This window comes from Lathamus discolor, chromosome 3, assembly GCF_037157495.1.
Source record: "Lathamus discolor isolate bLatDis1 chromosome 3, bLatDis1.hap1, whole genome shotgun sequence".
NCBI classification, from domain to species: Eukaryota; Metazoa; Chordata; class Aves; order Psittaciformes; family Psittacidae; genus Lathamus; species Lathamus discolor.
Genome location: NC_088886.1, coordinates 80,169,742 through 80,192,008, shown reverse-complemented (window position 1 = coordinate 80,192,008; position 22,267 = coordinate 80,169,742). Strand labels below are relative to the sequence as shown.

The window sequence follows — 22,267 nt, the reverse complement described above, 5'->3', positions numbered from 1 at the left end:
TCAGACCCTAAATAGTGAAACAGGCTTTCCAGAAACACAGGATCAGCTCCTGCTTACTGTAAGGGACACGTTTGCCTTGGAGCAAGCCCCAACAACCTCAGAGCATCCACACCTGAGCCAGTTTCACAGACTTGGTGTTTTGGGTTTACTCTGATGATAGTTCCAAACTCCACACTCAATCAGTTCCAAAATGTTCTGGCTAGCCTGAGAAGGGGGTACCCTGCCGTGTCATTAGCTGTATGCCGTTGCTGTATACCTCCACACTGTTTTCTCAGCCAATCCGTCTGTTACCTCAGACTGTCTCCAAACCAACTCCAGCAAGCAATGGATTTGCCAATATCAGTGTGTTCTTCAATACTTTGCTTCTGGCTCTCCAGCACACTCTGTTTCTTCATTTTTCACTATGGGAGAGCTCAGCTACAAAGCACCGCCACACTCAATACTTCAGCCTATTCGTTTTACAAGGAGCTGCAGCGCTCCTCACCCTCTCCCCTGTGCAAGCACGCTAACGCTGAGGCTGCCAGTACCCTTCTCCATCCCTCAGCATGATAAACAATCCCAGCGGCTCCCACTCTCTGAATCATAGTTTGTGTCTCACTTCTAATTGTATTCTGTTTAACTGGCCCACCAGACCCTATCTGAAGCAGCATGCAAATAATTCATCTGTATTCTTCCATTCTCCCCATACATGCTCCCAGACAAGTTGGATTACAACCGGTCTTTGCCTACTTCTAATCTCCATCCTGTGCACCTTGTATTTTATTTAGCTGCATTTTCAGCTGCCATCCAAAATAAATGCTTCACCTGGCATATCCAATCCTTTCCCATATTCTAAACTCTTGATTGAATACACTTCAGAGATTGAGGATGAACTATAGGTATTCAGTCAGGCTAACTTTGAGGACTAATATTTTTGGGTCAAAAAAAGATGACCAGTTTTGACTTATAAAATAATAACACCTGATCCATTACAGCAAGCAGAAATATCTACGATGCGGTTGGTGACACATCATATCACTGAAGTACAGCAATTCTGTATTTGCATGCCAGAGTCAAATGAGGTGATTTAATGAGATGTCACTTAAAACTGATTGACATCTGCAGCTAGAAACCACACTGAACAGCACTCCTACCCACCAGGCCACAGCGACAAGCTGCTCGCACCCAGCCCATCAGTGCTGCAGCCCCAGCCACTGCAAACCCACCCAGCTTCAGCAGGACTCCAGTTGTGGGAATGCTGCTTGGTCCCAGGGACACAGCCATGGACTCTCCCATGCACTCCCACAGCCACCCTGCAGCCACACAAATGCACGAATCAGAGATAGGACAAGTCACCACTGCTACCGTGCCCCCAGCCCTCGCTGAGGTCTGTGCAAACTTCTGCTGGTGGAAACCAGCCACACCGGTTACCAACCTGCCCAAACAGCCCCTCACACTGCAGGGAGGGCAGCGGTTTCTCCTGGGCACACTCAGCCATAACACTCACTCACCCACACAGACCCCCACAGCCCAGCATCCCTCCCCACACACGACATGCTGTCACGCAACCTCCTCTTCACGCTTACTTTCATTCGGCCTCAAATACAACATTTACTTCCTACCTCTACTATATTCATGTGTTAATAAATGAAGGAGTCCCCGCTGTGCAGTTTAACAGGGAAAATACTTCCAACACCACCAACAGCTCATACCCACCTTTGGAATCATTCTTTTTTCTTCAGTTTCCAGAGCAGGGTGGTGTGGACTGTGGACAGCAAGCAGCTGTCAAACATAACACTGCCTCTTGCGCACGAGTTGCCTGCCGAGATTTGGATTTCTGCACATTTTCTTGAAATTACTCCATGAATATTTTCTGAAAGAGCAATTTATTCATAAACTGCTTCAACCAATCAAAGAGAGTACAAAATGCTCATTAAATCAGGACCTGGGGCAGGGTCACGTAGGACTCTCCGTTGCACAGGAACAGCTGGTGGGACAGTGCTTGCATCACATTTCTGGCCTGGTCACTCACATCTTGGTCACTGAACTCACATATTCCTCAATGGCGTTTTAGAAAGGAAACATTTTTCCAGGGAACAGCTGTGGAAAGCAAATGGAAGGCTGCTCAGCCAGGGACACGCCACAACAGCCTCAAACTGCAGTCACGCTCTGGACCTGGGAAATGCGTCCCAGCAGTACTCACCAGCTGCCTGGGCAAACATGGCCTTGTGCTTGGTGTGGCGATTTGAAGACAACTGTACAGCTGCAGTGTCATGGAAACCTTTGGATTTTTCATGCTTGCCCAGGGAAGCGAGAGGGTGTTTAGGTGCCAGATGTCCATGGCTGGATGTTCATTCCCAAGTGCATATTCACTGTGCCCATATGCTTTCATCCTTCACCATCACCTTTCCGCTGCCAAGCACTGCACATTACAAGAAGGAAAGACCTGGTTTATTGAGCCTGTACATCACCTGCTGCTGCTGCAATATGAGCTAGGGCCACCACTCTTGGTCCCACAGCAAGCACTGGAGGCAAGAAGGGACTGCTCCTGTGACCCTCTCACCATCTTTTCTGAAGCTTCCTGAATTAGCCCTCCATACAAGGCTGCTGCCTATGGCTAAAGAAGTGGGACAGAGGCCAAGGAGGCTATGACCTAATGTTTTAGTCTAAACTAATAGATGGAAGAGAAGCATTATTATACAGGAAAGCTCCCTCTGTGCATGCAATTACCTGATAATGATCTATTCTGGGAGATGACTCTCAGAAGGAGGAACATGCAAAACTGTCACCTTGTTTGCAGTGGGAAGCTGCATCATCCCCTTAAAAACAGGGAAGAGAATGTATGAAAAGTAATAGAGAAAGCAGCTGAACAGTGTGGTGTTTTAACTCATGCTGAGCTCAGGAGAAGGAGGGGGAAGGAGTCAGTCCTGCTGTCATGCCAGCATGTGAAATTTGGTAAGAACTATTCCTGTTGATTTAAGACTAATCAGGTCTTAACAGGTCTGAACAGCTGGACTAACTCAGCCTCTTCCTGTACCTCATGCATTCCTTCATGCACACAGGACACTAAACGCAAGTGAGACCTTTGTATCCATATTTCCTTTACACACAGATAGAGGTCATGCTGCAGCCTCGTGCCCTAAGGAAGGTGCTGCCACGACCTCTCTGAGCCATGCTCCCTGTCTTTGCTTAGGAATTCTGCAGGATCTTACCACCTTTGAGGTGGCTGTACCTCTGCCATGCCTGACCAAAAGTGCAGTTTGGTAGGACCCAGGCACACAAGCACATGGACAACGTATCCCTGAGCACTAGAAGAAGTGGTGCCCTCGGGATAGGGAAGCAGGTGATAGATAGCTCAGCCCTCCTTGGGTATGCTGGCTCACCTGCGCTCACCAGCAAACACTGCTGTTACAGGACAGGCCTAACACAGTGCCTGGGTGTTCTTCTGAGAGAGCACCAGTACAAAAGGGGCTCCAGAAATGGGTAACCTGACCTCTGCTTGGGAAGGAAAACATCATTCTTACCTTACAGGTGAGAGGCTGACACAGGGAAAAGAAACACTGCAGAGATGTAGGACTCGGTGGCAGAGCTGGAACGAGAACCTGGGTAGATTTGCTCCTGTACTCCCACTGGCAGACACTTCCCCACGTCCCCGAAAGCTTCTCTGATTTCTAGTTCCTAAAGCACACTGTAAACAACGGCAAATACCTGTAACCCTTTCCTGACATAATTTCCCCAGAAGTGGTGTAATAATATTCACCCATTCAGATGGAACATCAGGCAAATGGTACCAGCACAGGGCCTGGAAAAGGTTGTTGAGGCTCTGCAAGAAGCTGGCCATATCACAAAACACTTCCTGAAAGGCCAGGCATCAGTCCCTCGTGTGCTGGTGGTCACAGAAGGGTTTGGGTTGGAAGGGACCTTAAAGCTCATCCAGTTGCAAACCCCCCTGCCATCTCCAGAGACACCTTCCGCTAGATCAGGTTGCTCCAAGTCCCATCCAACTTGGCCCTGAGCACTGCCAGGGATGGGGCAGCCACAGCTTCTCAGAGCAACCTGTGCCAGCACCTCAGCACCCTCACACGGAAAAGCTTCTGCCTTATATCTAAATTAACCCTCTGTCAGTTTAAAACCATTCCCCCTTAGGCTCTACAGGCCTTTGTAGAAAGTCCCTCTCTAGGTTTCCTGTAGGTCCCCTTTAGCACTGGAAGCTGCTCTAAGGTCTCCCTGAAGCCTTCTTTTCTCCAGGCTGAACAAGCCCAGCTCTCATAGCAGAGGTGCCCCCAGCTCTTGGACCTCTTTTGTGACCCTCTGGACTCATTCCAACAGCTCCACATCACTCTTGTGTTCAGGGCTCCAGCGCTGAACGCAGTACTTCAGGTGCGGTCTCACAAGAGCAGAGCAGCAGAATCACCTCCCTTGGCCTGCTGGCCACGCTCCTTTTGATGCAGCCCGTGACACAGGTTGGTTTCTGGGCTGCAAGCGCACGCTGCCAGGTTACGTCGAGCTTCTCTTCAATCAACACCCCCAGCCCTTCCCGCAGGGCTGCTCTCGGTGCTGATGCTGGATATGACTTTTCCCATGTGTTCTCCTTCAAGGCTGAATTTTTATTGCACTGACTGCCGCTTTATCATCCGCTTCCACTCCCAGTGACTTCAAAGGGGCACAGAAGAAGGTGAGATGAGCTTTTGCTGCCAGCCCTCTCTTCAGGCAGAAGGGAGGGTGAAGCTGCTCTGGCTGCATGGGCACCTGTGCCTGGAGCAACCCCAGCTCCTTAGGGCAATCCAGAGTGCCTGAGGCCTTATATTCCCTGTATTTTGACACACAAAGCCTTGCAGCACAACCCTGACACTGGATACAAGATGAATACTAAACATGGCATGAAAGATGTGTGCATGTGTGCTATGGGGCTCCTGTCCAGCTGCTTTCTTCTGGTTCTGCAGATACATATAGAGTGAGAGCTATGTGGTGCCACTTTCCATGTAAGCACAGAAAGCAAGCAAGCCTTTCTCTGTGTAATTTTACATTAATTTGTTTATAACATCAAGGAAGGAAGGGGGACTAGAAGGTATCTAGCCTTTTAAATTGAGAAGAAACAAGCTATCTCTATGTTAAAATGAAGCACCAGGTAAAGCCACTCACCCTTCCTGAAGCAACCTCTCCCAGGAGAGATGCTTTCCAAACTCTGATCCTTCACATTTGGTGGTGTGAAGTTAACAGTTTCCAGCCTCCGTAACTGCAAATACTGCAGACCATGTGCTGGTTTTCATATAAACACAGCCCATGATGAAATCAGGAAGGTAAATGAGGAGGGAAAAACATGAACATGCACATTTAGACCATTGATCTGGGCTTCATGCCCTGCCTGAAACACAAGAGACACCCCTCTCCAGACCTCAGTGAAGGCTGAAGACACACGCATAAACAGAGGATTTAGGGCTGGATCTGAACAAGTATGGCAAGTTTTACTGAATGGTATTTACGGCACCTGAGTTAACCTTCGCAATAATACAGTTCCTCTTAGAGCAGGACGGTCTCCCAAGCAAGTTACCCACTCTAACCCACCTTTATCCAAGTCTCACTTGCTACCTTCGGTGTTAAATCACTTCAAAAACATGGGTCAAAGTTGTTTCATAGCTTTACTCTCTCAGTAATGTGCAACATGAACATAATAGTGTTATTAAGAAGTCAAAAATAACTTAACACAATAGCTATATAAGATTCTCCAACGGTCAAACTTTCAGCAATTACTTTTTGTTAAGTTCAGAAAAATTAGCATATTTGTTAATCAAATTAATTTAAAAAGTAGCTTTTCAAAATAAAAGCAATGCTTTAAATAAATATAGTCTTTTTTTATAACCATAAAACACTTACTCCTGTTAAAGGTAACACAAATACTACACTCGGGCACAGTACTTAAAACGATTGAAATGAATGTTGTGAGAATACATGAGCAGGACACTGGGAGGGATGAGGATGCATTGCTTCATGACATTCTCTGTCTCCTTTCTATAGCGGCACAAAGAGGCATCCAACCTTAGAATGACCCTCAACATACAACGTGTCAGGATATTTGTAGCCGCTGCACAAAAATGTTGGTACCCTGTTTTTTCCCCCAAGCTATTTCTCTTCACTACATCTGCAGCAGTCCTGCAGCCTTGCTTCAAATTTCTAGGGCAAAATAAGGCAAGATCCTACTTGCTTCATCCAACTGACTTCAGTATCTTCAGCAAAAGGCAGCAAGCAGGGTCTGGCCTCTTGCACCTCTGTCAGTAAAGCTCACAGTTTGTGAAATCTATAAAACCTTCTTTCCAATACTGGCACCATTGGGTGTTTCAGGTCAGCCTGAAGCTCACCTTCAGAGTTCTTGATCGCCGAAGGACGTTCACAGCTCTGCTCGTAACTACAGGTCTGCCTAGCTATGCTCTTTACTAAACGAGTTAGCGCCTATCAGCAAAGGCTGTAGCTGTCTTGCAGATCTACAAGGTAGCAATGATTTACCGGAATGAAATAAATCAGCTAGTTCTTACATTAGTATGTGCTATCTGGGTGTATCCTGCAGAGCAGCTTGCTAAACCTCAGTGAAATATACGCTTCAAATCTAACCATAATATATCCAGCAACTCTGAGCATTTAATATCTCATTTACTTCGTTTGAACCATTCACTAAAAATCATGTTCAGGGTCTGCAGCAAACCACTGGTTTTGCCCTCACAGAAACAGCTGTCGGTGACATTGGTTGCATTTGCTTGTTTGAACAGCCTAACAGTAATGTAACCTTTAATAAGTTCAATGATAAAAACTGGAGAGTAAAATAAAGCACAAAACTGATACAAGTACTCCCTATTTGTTTTGATCTTCAGAATGAACAAGCCTACTCAAAGATGACAAAGGAATAAACTAGCAAATGGCTAATGTAATGCATGAAAGGGCGTCTACAGGATTTGCATGTGCACACACATGCGTGCACTTGCAGACAGCTCGGCTTCATTAGAAATCTTACTACCAGAGTTTAACTTAGATAAATTAACTGCATTAAAATACTGACGCTGTGAGGATTTTAATACTATCGACACCCTGTAGAGGGCACTCCTGTGTGAAGTTTTAAATGCTTTAAAAAAATAGTTTAGTTATTGAAATCTATGACAAATGCAACAGCTCTGCCTCCCCTCACAGCCTCCCGTTCTCATCTCCCATATCCTTCTCCTGTATTGCCTCCAGGCACCGTTTGGACTTGGCGTCCGTGTGCCCACTCCCAGCTTTGCTCAGTCCACACGACAGGCACGCCAGCTGGATCTGCTTCATGTTCTCCAGGGCTTCGTTCTTGGCATTCTTCAGGAGATCTCCTTGGCCCTAAGGATGCACAGACAGACATGCAGGAGAGAGTCAGGGGTCACACACACACTGAGAACCGAAGGCAGCAATACTGCTCTTGTGTCTCTGCCCTGCTGTTGTCCCAGGTCCTGTCTCAAATTCCCTCTTTCCACCAAGAATGCCTGTCGCTGGGAAGGGACTGAAGCTCCTTCTCCGGCCCAACACCAAGCACACTGAGTAAAGCAGCAGCCAGCACAGTGGGCGGGGTGAGCAGGACAAGGAGCCTGTGGGTGAAGGCATTTCCCCTTCCACAGTCAACAGTGAGGACCGGCCAGGGACAGGGCAGTGATGGCCCATGGGAGACCCTGCTCCATCCTTGTGTCCTGGCATCAGAACCCACATGGCAATTGCTGTGTGTCCCAAGCTGAGGGTCCCATATGAGCTTGCTACCTACACCTCATTGCACCCAAATTTGCCTTGGGCCCTCCTTTAGCAGAGGCAGGCCATGCTGCACACCTGTATGAAACACAGCATCTTGTAGCATTAAAGTCAACTGAACCGTTTTGTTTGGGACCTTTGAGCAGGCGAATGGGAGTGAGAGACTTTATGAGCAGAGGTCTCCTTCTGTATCTTCTCAGAGCACACAAAGGTGAGGTGACTGACAGGATGTAACTATCAGGAAAAACATGTTATATGAAATTTGTATTAAGGAGTTGGTGTTCAGAAATGCCAAAATGAATATTTATGCAATATTGATACCTCAAGTGCCACGAAGTGACAAGATTCTGGTACTAGAAGATACAAATAAGAGCCAGGAGATGCATCTGGTTATTAAAATTCAATATCACTAAGAACCTGAGCTGCTCTTCTTCTAATATCACCCCAAGTACAGCTTGAAGTACACCACCCACTGCAGCTGGTTATATGCGTACCGAGAAGGAATACCTCCACTGAGCAAAATGTCACATTTGCATCCCTGCAACCTAACCTGGCCTCCTGCAAACCACAGACACTTCACAGGGTCACGGGGGAGACAACAGGTACTACAGGAGGACCTGGGACACGCTGGAGGGGTGACTGATCACTGACCAGATGTGTTGCACGAGTCACAGCACAACACCTTCCAGCAGTGGTGGCATCTCTCTGCTCTCTTTTTCCCCAGAGCTAAGAGGAAGGATGAGCACAGCTCCCTGTTCACCAGTGCCTGGCACTGGACTCACAACTGCCTGAGCCCCCACAAACAGCGTTCACAACAAAGAAACAATGATGGCTTGCAAGTCCTGCTGCACTGGTAAACACCACGTGGGAAACCACGTCAGCCAGGGATGGCAGCCTGTGCCTGAGAGCGTGATTGCCTCACCTCCTGGTGACATGAATCTGCCCCTGCTGAACAATGCAAATCACTACCCAGATGCTGCGAATCCAACCCAATGTGAGAATAACAAAAAGCACTGGGACCGCATGAGTGCCTCAGTGCTATTTGGTATGAAGCTCTTTTGAAGAGATTTGTATCTTGGCAGCGTGAGAGTCATGGGAATACACAGACAAATAGCTTGGGATCCAGTGAGGAGACATGGTTTGAAAAAAAAGCAAAACAAGAATAATTTACACAGCATATATTGCACATAGCTGTGATCCTGCTTTTAAGACAGTGGTTCAGCTTATGACTAAAGGCAGGAATTCAAGAGTCCCATAGCTGCCCCAAGCACCCGGCATGCTCCTGTCTCCTTCACGGCAAATAGCAGAGGAATTGTGCCATTAGTGCTGTAGTGACAGGGACAACACACTGCAGCATAACCAAAGAGATCCAACAGGAGTATCAAGAATGAAGTGACAATGTTATCAGAAAGGGTGGTAGATACATGAACGCAGCTTTAGTTTGGTTTTAGGATGAAATAGACCTGGCTGCAGTGGGCTGCTACTTATTTCTTATCATGCACATGGGACTGAAGACAGCAAAGGCTGCACCAACAAGCAGACAAAATCGATGTGATGATGCTTTGCAGCCTTAACTTCTCCAAGTCAAACCCTGGCACTATGTACTCATGCAGAAGGACAGAAAAATCCCCTTGGCACAAGAAGCAACTGAAAGCAGACATCCCTACAGCACTAAGAAAAACTAAACCCAAAACCTGGGAGAGCCAGTGCAACAGGGAGGTAGAATGATGACAGTGAAAGCACAGAACCCCGAAGCACCTTGTCTCCCCTCAGTTGTGGTGTATGGGAAAAGGCTTCTGCTCTGGCATGGTCACAACTCACTATTCTCACTATCTCACTCACACCATGCACAGAGGATTTCCCATGCAGCAGCACAAGATGAATACAGCTCCATAAGCTGACACAAAAGGAGCTTCAGCTGAGTCTATGTCGCTGACTTCATATCTCCTTGTCCTTCTCAGGGGGAGGGCAAAGCGCAGGAATCTCTCTCAGAGTAGCCCACCAACTGTGTCTTTGCCTAGGGGACTCTCCGAGACACTCATTTAAGGGAAGCTACTGGGGATTTGATACATCCTCACTTGAAGGATAACAGCCTGAGTCTGCTCTGCCAGTCTGTATCTGAAGTCCCCAGAAGCCAAGGGACTTCACACCCCCTGTGAGGGTGCTGAGCCACCCGCCCTCCCTTATGCATATTCAGATTTCACATTCAAGTAACCAGGCAATTCAGAGTACAGATTTCAGCTGCGGAAATGCACAACGTGTCTTTGGGTTCCAAGAAGAAAAAACACTCCTCCTGAGCACACTTCCAGTATTCTGAAGACATTCTTATTTTACAGTGATCTAAAAACAGAAATGGACGTATCCAAACAGTGCAGCTCCATTCATGTACAGACCAACTGATCTATATCTTAGACAACTCGTATTCTTTCTTTTTAAACAGCTGGTTTAAGGAACAACAATTATTTTGGATCATCTGTCACAAGAAAATTAAGGACAAACCAGCCCCCTCTGACAGAACTGCCATACTTGTAGAGACCACAGGAAAAACAATCTGTGGGCATGCTCTGTTTGAAAAGCCATCTGTTTGCTTTGAAAAACTGGCTGTGAGCAGAATCCACTTAAGAAAAGCGCCAGCAAAATTGTGTCAACACCTTAACGAACTAAATACTGGATCGAAGCTGGAGTAAACTCTGTAAGTATGATTGCCTTGAAACAGCCTTCATAAACCAGTCATTGTGATCATCTCTGCCCACAGAATAATCCTCTTTGCCCTTACAAACAAAGCATCTCTCATCCAGACAAAGAGAAATCATGACAGTCCACTTCAGCATCTACCCATCCATCTCCCTTCTGCTATTGGTATCATCAGCCTTCCTGAAAACAAATACTTGTGAGAAGGTTAAACTCAGCATTTGTCACTTAATTAAGTTGGAAGAGATGAATCAAGTGTTCTATGTGAAAAACTGATCAAGGAGCCTGTTTTTATTTGGAGTTACGGAACATTGTCAGGTTGCACACACCTAGCTACAACTAGCCAGGGAGCCTCAGCACAAATTAAAATTACAGTACAAGTAATGCAGCTTGTCAGGCAACTGTAAGATTATATGCCTTTACCTTGACAGCTTAATACTACTTAGAAAACAGGGATAATCTGACATGGCTTTACATATTGCACAATTTCAGTGACAAGCCATGAAAGAACTGCACAAGCAGTTCTAGACAGGCACTTGCAATGGCCACAGATGGGATGAATTCTGTATGTTGTTTTATTAATTTGGGGGGGGGGGGGGTGGGTGTCAAATCGAACTCCTAAGTTTCTACAGAGCCAAGATGACAGCTCATTATATCCAACAACAACCCAGACTCTGAGGTTGAGGAAATGGGAAGAGAAGGTGGGTTAGTCTAGTGGCACCATTTTGTGCTCAACTCCATGGTATTACCTTTTCATATACATTGCATGTGTATTTCTACATAAATATAAATATATGGGCATAGGTATGTACACTGATAATTACTATTTTCTATTCCTTTGCTTTCTAGGGAACACCCTGTGACATGCAGGTCATGGCACACTGCTCATTCTGGGCATCCATCAGTACTGGGACCCCAGCTAATGCACAGGCAGGACCCATAGCCCCCACGTTGGCAGTTGCCTACACCAGCATTAAGGGGCTGCAGGAAGATGCTGAAAGGCCACCACTCAGCCTGTGCAGAAGTGAACTGCACTGGCACGCTGCCCCACACAAGCACCTTCCTTTACTGCTGGTGAAGTAGAAAATCGTATGTTGTGCAATAGGGCTTTCCTGGAGATCAAAACTGGCTGTGTTTTCAGGGAGGCTGAAACGGTGGCTGCAAAGGCCATTTTGTAATCTGCTGCTTGCTAAAGCAGACGGTTGCTTATCTCCTGGCAGACACATTCTCTGACAGCACATTATGGGAGCTTTCCTCTCCGCTCCTCGAGGGATGAATAAACAAATGATAAATAACAGAGGTCTTACCGCCCGTACCACATCATGCTCATGATATTGCTGTTATTTTTTAACTTCTTCTCAAACAAACAACCTCTTGGATTATTATTTAATCACAAAGAAAAACCTCCAGTGGCTGACAGTGGTTGGCTGAAAAAGCCAGACACAGCCAAATAAAACAACCACAAGTATCGTGTCATTCTGCATTTCAGAGGTAACACGGGTAAGGTAACGGCACTGACAGTCCATGCCCCAGGACTCGGAAAGCAGAAATGTTGAAGAGCTGCTGTGGCATTGGGATACTCTGCATGGAAGCTGCACTTCCCACAAGGGGTGCATTTTCAAAGTGCCATAGTGGGATTTTAATTGTGTTTAATATTAATAAGGAGGCACACAATTAAATGATTGTACATGGCTTTGAAAATGTGATCCTGAGGAGGAAATCATTAATGAAATGATTAGACTGCTATGTTAAACTTATTACAAAAAGCAGATATTTTTCCATGCCTCCTTCAAAGCTAAATGTGGGAACAATTGATATGAATTTGATTATGATACATCCGCATTTCAGAACTGTGTACTCCAAAAACATAGACTATTTCTGTATCAACGCAGACTTTAAAAACCCACCCTTTTCATTATTACCGCAGATGTCAAGAGCTTTGCTTTATTCTCTGTGATAGAGACCATAATGCACATGTCATCATGAAAAATTACTGTACAGAAAGACTATACACAAAGCGTATAATCATTTCTTACTGGAAAACAAAGGATTGCAAAACGTGAGTTACCCAGAGGAAAAGCAGGGGCCAAATGTTACTTGCCAGTTTATTTTACACCCTTCCTGTCAGGAAGATAAAATGGCCATGCATATATAAGATGGCACTTACAGGGCTACTGGGTATCATTTAAGGCCTGGGTTTTGGGGTAGCTTCCCACATACCCAATTCTGAACCAAATGCAAAGGCTTGTTTCTACCTGGCTGAAACCAGCAACAGCTTTGCCACTGAGTAAATTGGGCAATCCAACCAAGACCTCACTGGGGCCTGAGTCGCCATGTTTCTCAGTAGTCACTAGTAATTTTCAGACTTCAAAGTGAGCATCTCGTTTTGGTGTATCAGTGTGTTAGTGACAGCCAGAGACCTTCCCTCCCATTTCCCAAAGCGGGGTCTAGCAAAAATTTGCAAGAAGGAAACACAGCTGAGAATCAATTATATCACACAGAGATGTATGAGAAAGAAAATATCCACCCAGGGAAAGGCAGCCACCATTATGAGGCATTCAATTGCAGTAAGCAAGAGCAGGAAAGAGAAACTATAGTGGAACAGATTGTTGTGTGCAGCTTTAACACAAGGTTACATGATTAAAAACAAGATAAGCATGAGGTTTCAGATGCTGGTTAAAAGCAAATCAAAGGTTATGCCACAACGAGGTCAGAAGCTCTAGGGCTGATCTGCTCAATGCATCATTGCCAGCAGCTGGGACACCTAAGACAGCAAGGAGGAGGAAAATGATAGAGAGGAGGAGGAAAATTCAAAGAAACAATTCCAAGTACTCTGTAACTAACCCAGATTACTCTTCATTTCATCCTTTCTCCATTTCTTTCATGAACAGATGCTGGCTTTTCTACCTGCCTCTGTTAAACAAGGGGCTGAGCGGGTTCAGGCAGCACCAGGAAAAGCACTGGGAGCACAGAACAAGACTTGGCTGCACTCTGTTTCCCAGCTGCTTTACCACTTATGCAGGAAAAATATCCTGTTTGCACTTGATATGTGTACAAGTCTTGAAATGGAGTCTTCAAGGAACACTGGCAGCCACTCATCAACTTGCCAAGCTACAACAGCCCTAAGGTGGTATGTTCCGGTGAGCAGCCTGCTGCCAGCAAGCACCTAGCTTAGGACAACTGCTGGGTCAAGAGCTAAGGGGTAACCACCTCTGCAAATACTGTCTGCAATGCAGTCTCTTTTCCACTGCAGTCAGTTGTACGAGCAACAGAACAAGCCCAGCATTACCCCAGGTGGTTGGTAAAATTTACACAGCAACTCCAAAGCAACCCGGCCAGGGTTTCCTTGTACAAAAGTAGAAGGGATTCTCGGCAGTTCAAGGGAAAGCAGGCAGGAATCTGGATTACACCCACTCCACAGAACCCATTCAGTACTGGCTTGCCCGGAGCACCCAGCAGGTTCCAGTGTATTAGTCCAGTCCTCTTTGAGGCACAGATCTCTGCAACCATAGGAGTTGCTCAAATACCATAGTAAAGGGACATAGAAGAAGTTAATAAAAATAAATAAATTATAAGAAATAGAATAAATAAATATCAAAGTAAGATTCAGAACGGCTCTAACTTGTAACATAGATCAAATCCTAACCTCATTGGCGGCTCTAGTGTGATCATGGCCATGGGCTAAACTACTCCTTTAAGACACCTAAGGGTTTTGTGACTGCTGGTGGGTACCCAGGGTGGAGCCTGATGCCAAAATTGTAACTGTGGTATATTAAGAACAATATTGCCCCATGCAAAGCCCAAAGCTTTTAAACTCATTTCATCTGCCATTTGGGTCTCACCCCAAAAGTCTGCACTGTAGAGGATGATTAAAAAGGGATCTACACTGGTGTTCCATGTTAGCCTGGTTTGTTTTCTAGGAGGCTAGTGACACTTGCACAGTCAATCCCAAAACACAAGCAGTGATGTAAACGGTCAGGAAGACAGAACACCAGCCCTCTGCCAGTATGGCACTCCACTGAAAAACACCCATGGCATGTTTTGCCTTCTTTTCCAGCTGCTGGACAGGTGCAGTTAAAATGTAAATGGCAGTGCTGGATACTGAGAGACTCCGCACTGGGCAATTCTCACCAGTGCCAGCACAGCACTTGTACATTCCCAAATCCTGCAACACAGCTAAACACAGACCTCGAGGGCAGCCTGGGAGGTGGAAATGAACAAACACTTCCATCATACAAAGAGAACCTCAAAAAGGTCATGCAATTAGCAAAGAAGCAAAGACTTAGTAAAACTTCTGATTCTGGCTGCTGGCCTTGCCAGTGCAAGTACATTGCTGCCTTTGCAGCCATGGCAACTTTGGAAAGAGGGTCTGTATTTGTCATTCTCTTACAGAACTTCCCTAATGAAGTAAAGGCAAAGTCATACATGGCCAGCTTGCTCTCAGAAACTCAGTCAAAGGCACTTCCAAACCCTACTGGCCCTAGACCAAAGCCTGAGAAGGAATTAACATCAAGCATTTGCTTGAATACCTAAGTGGCAAAAGCACTCATGCTGTAACGTTCCCTGCTGATCTTTAAACAGAGCTCTCCACTGAAATCCGCGGGCTCTTGCGAATCAATTGCACTGTATGGCTGCTAATCTGTTCCTTCAAGCAGGCATTTTATGTATGAAGAGAGTGGGCTTTTATTTTCATTTTTTAAGAAGTGCCTCTTGCTTCTCTCATCTGGACGTTTACATCAAATTACCTTATATCAGGCTGTCAAAAGGAACGAATGTGAACATCGATTGTCTGCAACTGTGTTGCAGCAGGAATTTGCTTTCAGAAATAATGGCATTAATTTGATGTTAGCCATGTGCTGAGCAGTTCAGCTGCTTGTGTGTGTCTCTCAGGCACTACACCTAGCAGTTTGCAAGCACAGCCACAAACGTACAGACTCTTGCTGTCAACCCCTCCACACTAGGAGCCAGCCTTTATTTCTGGTGATAAGTTTGAAATCAAAGGGTTGGCTGGGAGCCCAGGAGTGCACAATCAATACTAAGAAAACCCAGTACCACTGGAGAGATTGGGGCACTATTTATTTCTGGTACACAGCCGTGAGATGGAAGTCAAAGCTGTATGTCCAGGCATTCATTTCTTAGTCCTCCTTTGCTCACAAAGCCCAGTTCCCCGCATGTACGAGCTGGTAAGTCCAATGAAGTCCAGAGAGCCCCAGAAAAACAAAACAAGGGGAAGAAAAATGAGGCAGAAAGCACACAATTTTCTTGCATTTCATTTTTCCAAGTGAAAGGCCCAGCTGCAGGAAAAGCAATGTTCTGCAGCTAACAAAACACTGTGCAAAGCAAGCCCTGAGCAGAACACTTGTCTGGGAATAGCTGGCACCTCCCCATCTCCCCACTTCCCAGTGCCCTTTGCACTGACTCACAGCTGCCCAGCTAACATCAAAATCATGTCCTTCATCATGAGTGTTGACAGCAAAATGCCCCTTAAACTCAACAGAAACAGGGAAGGGTTTCTAGACCATCCCTGAGCTGATTCTGGTTTGACTGAAGCCAACAGGCACCTGTGCTGGTTTGGTGTTTTTGGTGGGAAGGGAGTGCTAGAGTTGATGCAGCACAAACACTCATGGCTCTCCTCAGACTGCTGCTTAGGACAACAGCTAAAAATAATACCTGCAGCTGTGCTTAATGCTAGCTGAGATAATCTAATCAGGACGAAATGAAATTACACCTGTCAGAGCACTGCGTTTCTGGACAGGTAACAGAGCATACTCATGCAGTGCTTGTTTCTGCCTACAGCTCCTTGCGCTCTCCTTGCCTCTGAGTAACCATCTGGCACAGACACTAATATATCTTAGCAACTCTATGGTTGTCAAATCCTCCTGCTGCAGTGGCTCTGGCAAACATCACCAGCTGATGGGGGTGCAGGCATCTGCAGAAAACCCCGAGCTCCCCATGCCTACTCCCCAAGAGGGGACATGGCACCCCTCTGGTTTGGCTGCTCTCCTCCCCTTGTGCAAGGTGCTAAGGGCAGTCAGTTTCCAACCTGCTCACAAGCAGCACATATCAGAAAGAACTTTATGCTGAAACAGAAAGCTTTAAGATGAGAGCAAAAACTCCAAATCCCATGAAAGGTTAAGTGAAGAAAGAACAAAATGACACAAACTGCTGTATAACTGCCAGGAGGGAACAGGCTTTTAGAAGATCCCTAAGCAAATGCTTACCCACCTCATCCCTGTTGGATGGGACATTCCCTGTGCAGGGACGTGCAATCAAAGGCGTGCTTGCTAGTGAGACTGGCCAGCAAACTGAGTAAAAGCAGAGCTAAGCCATGTTCTCTGCTTGTATTCCCCCAGTCAGAGGTCAAAGAGGGTCCTGTAGGCACAGCAGCCATGGACCCCACATGCTAACAGGGCCCTTCGGAGAATCCCACCCTTGCCTTCCCTGTACAGATGAGAAGCCAAATACAACCACGAGCCAGGTATGGTTATTGCCATAACCAGCACACTGACCCAGCAGACAGGGAGCTACCAAAACAAAGCTACTGGGAGCAGAGAATAAAATTGGGAGGGGTCAGAAACAGGCATGGCTGGATGTGAGAACTCTCCATGAAGGATGGGAATGGAGACACAAAGCAAACAGAGTGAGCCAAGCACAAAAGTAAGTGGCGCAGGATGGAGAACTGAATGTAATATTCATTTACACATTCACTGCCCCAAAACGTCAATGAGGGAAACAGAACGAGCACAATTTCCAGCTCATTATGATGCCATGCCACAGATAGTAAGAGGCCTTTTGGCAAAACTGAACTAAATTCTTAAGCCTGATAGAGGGCTTAAGAATTAGAGGCTGTGTGCTTAAGCCTGATAGACGGCTTAAGAATTAGAGGCTGTGGAGGTAGTAATACCTCCACAGTTACTGGTGAGTGTTGGAAAGGATGAAAAGCTATGAATGTGTCTTATTATTCTGCTCTCTTGTGTTCACAGCCTGACACAAGCAAGGCCATCTTTTTCCTTTGTGATATGAAAATAAACAGCAGCTGCCACAAGCAACAGAATTGCTACTTTTGGTTCAACATTCCTCCCCAAACACATCCTACCTGTACCTGGGGAAATGACCCATAGGAAAGGGTCCTTTGCCTCCTGCAGGGTTCATTACCTTGCACTGGATTTCAACAGACCCAGGTAAAAGAAGACTATAGCTGTCAAGGATACAATGTAGTTTCCCATTCTGTTGTTCATACCTACAAGCACTTGGGCCTCAAATTTCCCTAGCTCCTGCGTAGACCTTTGGGAACACCTGCCACATTTAGGGCTTCTGGGATCCAGCAGGGTTGCTGGGAAAGAATAACTGCAAAGGAAACGCCTGGTCTCACTGAACACATGCAACTTTTGCTTAACGCCATTTGTGGCTTTCGACTAACTGTCCAAGCCCTCCCTGCAGATCCATATTGCCAATAATCATACATATTAACACTGAAGTCTTTACTCCGCAGCCCTCTCTTGCTGGTGGCCCAAGACTACAAAAATGAATCAATACCACCATTGAGTTAAATAGTCTTTTATTTAAACTGCAGCCCTCGGAATAAGTAAGCAGTGTAGGTGAACACTTTGGCTTTTCAGTGTCAGAAGGCAGCAATGGAAGCCAGACTGGCAGAATGAAACAGGGAAGGCCACACCAGCAAATTGCTGCCCACTGGATTCAGAAGTCAGCTCCCCTGACTTCTGTACTCACACAAGTGCAGAAGTCATCAAAGGTCCTGGCTAGCAATGGTGTTATGCACATCCCGACACATGGAGAGAGAATTCCTATCTATGCTCAGGAGGAAAAGGTGAAGGACTTGGCACTCATAAAGAGATATGCCCCTAAGCTTCAGAAAACTCAGTTATAAAGTCTGTTACCGGATTTCCATGGCAGGGGGGTTGGAACTAGACGATCTTAAGGTCCTTTCCAACCCTAACTATTCTATGATTCTATTTGACTGAGGCCAGGGAAAACCCAAACACCATCTTCAGCAACGGCAGAGGAGGAAGTTTCAACGGAGCAACCGGCAGCTTTCATCACCTCCTGAGCTCCCCCAGGGAGTTAGCTTAAATTAGACACCTGTTTCCCCACAGGCAGTGAGGTTTCATAGCTGCTGGCGCATAATACACATAACAAAAGGGGCAGTCAAACTCCATCATTTATAAGTGCTGGGAAACTGTATGTGATCCACTGACAGTAGCTGTAACGAGCTCAAAATATACCACAAAGGTAATTTTTAGAGGACGTTAATCCTCTTGGCACACACCAAAGCTGACATTCAAACATAACCATTTCAGACTAGCATCAGTTTACGGCTCCCAGAGAACAGCACAATTCAGACTGAACAATAAGCAAACACAGGAGAAAAAACAACGTACAAGCAATTCTCTCTTAACGTCCCACCATGCACTGATCAGTATCCTGGTCTCTTCCTGACACTCAACAGCTCTACACAAATCCAGAAAAGTATGCCTGTGGAGGAAGGCTTTGGGCAGAAACTCCCCTTGCTCTCTCCTGCCACTGACCACCCAGAAATGGAGCCCTTCACTCAGACTCACGCTCCCTCATACAACAGCGATGCGCAGGCAGGAAAGGAGAAGCTCCCAGTGGCACAAAGACCTGTGTCTGAATGAACCGGGGAATTTAACAGCGTAGGAACACGGCTGCTTTGGGTACAACTCCTGCCAAAGGCTGTGGGTTACCCTGACTCGGGCAGGGTGCTGAGCTGACACACAGAGCTTCACGTTTGGAGGAAAACAAAGGGAGTTTTCTCCACCGTATTTCGTTAGCCCTGAAGCAATCACAGCTCCGCCAGATCTTTACCAGGATACAGGACATTGATTCACAACCGCACTATTCAACAGTTTAAAACAGGAGGAAGACAAAACACCCTGGCAGGAACCATCAGCATCATCTCTACATGGGTCAGAAGCAGCAGCATGTGCTAGCTGGGGAGGGATGAGATGAGCACAGCGAAAGCAAATTCTAGGTTGTAAAGTGAATTTGTTAAATAATAGAGATTAAAATACAACTGAAATGATTTAAAAATGTAATGTCTTTTCAATAATAAATAACCATGCAACTGAATCTCTCTGCTTATGTATTATTTAAGGGACAATCCTCCAAGCTGCATAAAGAGATAACTGGAGCTCTCTAAGCCATAGTCAGTCCCTGAGTCCAAAAAAAATACATCCATTTTGCGTGTCTCAGCACATAAGAAATACCACACCGTTCAACTGACCACCCTGGAACAACATCAACAGTGAGCGCAACGGAGCAACAGAAAAGACCACCGAAGTCTCCAGTGTTGTGAATAATGCTCTGTGTGAGGTACCACAGGATGCTGTCAATCTGGGAAGGAAAAGGTCTCCCCAAACCCCTCACTAGTGGCAGACATTGGGGCTGGAGTGCTGCTGGGGCACAAGCCCAGTACCACCCCATAAGTTTGGAAAGGAATGGCTCCCACCCCTCTGGCACACTGCCTCACTGCGTGAGCAGGGCTGGCAGCTCGGCTTGGGTTATAATGCAATCTTTAACACCTCACAGAGGCAGCTGCTCATTTTCTTTCTTTGTTAGTACAGCCACTGACAGATAAAAGCAAGAAATGTGTGAAATTCTGCTGAAACTTATACTTTCATTACAGCCCTTTTAGTTCCTCTGAATGAGGTCATGTTGTCAGACTGGCGCAAACAAGATTCCCAACTTCCACGTCTTCCAGGTTGTGTTAATTAACTCCACTGCTGGGTATGGCAGTCTTTGATATCCGTGTCTCAGATGAAACGTCACCGTTGCAGGAGAGGGGATGGTGGCAGAAGTTGCTGAAGTTCCTATGCCACTTTTAGTTCCTGCCTTCACTGTCTCCTCCTTCAAGGGATGGGAAATGACACTGACCCAGTTTCCACATCAAAGAACTCTTCCTTTAGTGGGGAACCATCTACAAATATTATTCCATTCAGTCATCTTTCTGCTCCCCAACACACTCCCCACAGCACTCCCCATCTTCCAGCTCAGTTCTGCACAGGCACACGTATGTGCAGGATCAAGGATGGGGTGAATTGGATACACGTGTAAGACAAAGAGCCTGGTGGTTCTCCCACTGCTCCAGCATGATTGAGATGATACATACAACTGGGGCGACACAGAGTGAAGAGGGATTTTAGGCTGGGGACAAGAGAAGTGACAGTGAGGCACAGAGGGGTAGCTGAGGCAGAACAGCCAGCCAAGCAGGGGCTTCACTGAGCTGCCAGCCTGCACAAGGAGAGAGTTAGACATCTATTTTGGCAGACTAGCTCTATTTAAACATCTTGACAAGCCTCAATTTGTGAAGTGACGCTAAAATTGGTTTCTTACACACAGCACCTCAGCATGCCAACCCTCTACTGGGCTCAAGGCCCATGCTGCCAAGGTGGCCTTGGCACATGAAGTGCCAGGCACAGTGACCCCACATGCTCCTGGCCCTGTCTCACACCACCATTGCTGCAATGCAGTGTACCTCACCCTGCATGCACGCTGTTGGCTTGGCATTGGACCCATGGCTTTTGGCAATTTGTCACATCACTCAAAAGGCACATCACAAGATTGCTTGCCATCTACCTCTGGCTCATTTTAGTCAAATACAAGGAAAATGGGATAAGCAAGATATCTCTCGAGGTTTTTCATACAATCTTTCATTTCTCCAATCTGTTCTTTTTGTCCCAAAGTTACTGTTCTGCATATTCAATGGCCTGTCTCTCCTCCTATATATATATATATATATATACACACATGCATGTATGTGCGCAGACATAAAAACCCATGCCAGTGAAACTGAAGAAATAATATTTAGATCTGAAATGCAGACCTTTGGATTGCAGGAAAATGCTGAAAGGTTTACGCCAGAGAAAGGCAGCTCACAGCACTTGTATTCTGGGTGAACTTTGGTGACCCTCCATTTTCAGTCCGTGCTACGCTTGGGTCCCACACTGACTGCGAGAGGGTCTTGTCCCTAAACCCATTGTTGTGAAACACCTGTGGGAGCAGAGCCCTGGTAGTGAAGGAGGAAGAGAGAAGTGATGAAAATGGCACATTTCTGCTCAGATGACTCTGGCTATCAGCTCTTTCCCCAGGTGCTAAGTGACTCCAGATCCCTGGGTCACTTGTCACCCTGGACACTGGGTGTCAGCATGGACAACACCACAGCCTCATACCAAGCACTTCTCATGACAAATATCTGAGCAGGCCTCAGATCCACAGCAGCTAAATGTTATTTGGATCTTGCATTAGGGCAGCAGGAGGAACCCCAATGAAGCCTCTCAACAGGCCCTTTCAGTCCTGTTTTCTATGCACTGAAATAGCTGTTAAAGGCTGGAGGAAAGTCAGAAAAAGGTGCATGCTCCCTGAATGAACAGATACTATTAACTGGGCTTGGTCCTGCAGGGGCTGCTTGAGGTGGGGAGGGAAGTGCTGCTCATCACAAGAGCCAGCGCTGCAGGCAGGCAAGTGCAGGTGGATCCCTGTGCCTGGATGATTAAAGCACCAGATCTGCCTGATCCGAAAGCGCCGGACAAGTGCTTCTGGCTAGTCAATGAAACACTCCTGCTGTGACATTACTGGACAAAGCCCCATGGATAACTAACATGGGACAAAGCCTCTCCTCTTTGCCAGGCCATCCTAGGACTCCTTAGAATCATGGAATCAGCTAGGTTGGGAAAGACCTTTAAAATCATCAAGTCCATGCCTTAACACATCTCTTCAGAAACTCACAGTATCATGGAGTAGCAAGAGCTGTGAACCCTGGCAGTCACTGCTCTCCCTTCCCCCAGTAGCCACCCCTGTAGCATTTGTT

The 22,267-nt window shown here is 46.3% G+C and overlaps 1 protein-coding gene and 1 long non-coding RNA gene across 2 annotated transcripts in view; both read right to left on the bottom strand.

Moving 5' to 3' along the window:
- Positions 1-1,913: 1,913 nt before the first annotated feature.
- On the bottom strand, positions 1,914-3,784 carry LOC136011070 (uncharacterized). The gene is made up of 3 exons (XR_010611181.1): positions 3,504-3,784; positions 2,183-2,401; positions 1,914-2,079 (listed from the first exon to the last, which is right to left on the bottom strand). It is a non-coding gene; the product is annotated as an uncharacterized LOC136011070 (long non-coding RNA).
- Positions 3,785-5,605: 1,821 nt separating this feature from the next.
- Positions 5,606-22,267, bottom strand: part of PLCL1 (phospholipase C like 1 (inactive)) — a 202,449-nt gene continuing 185,787 nt past the window's right edge. Inside the window, exon 6 of the mRNA XM_065670000.1 lies at positions 5,606-7,332. Coding sequence (XP_065526072.1) covers positions 7,150-7,332 — 183 coding nt within the window. The 3' untranslated portion in view covers positions 5,606-7,149. The remainder of the gene's footprint in view (positions 7,333-22,267) is intronic.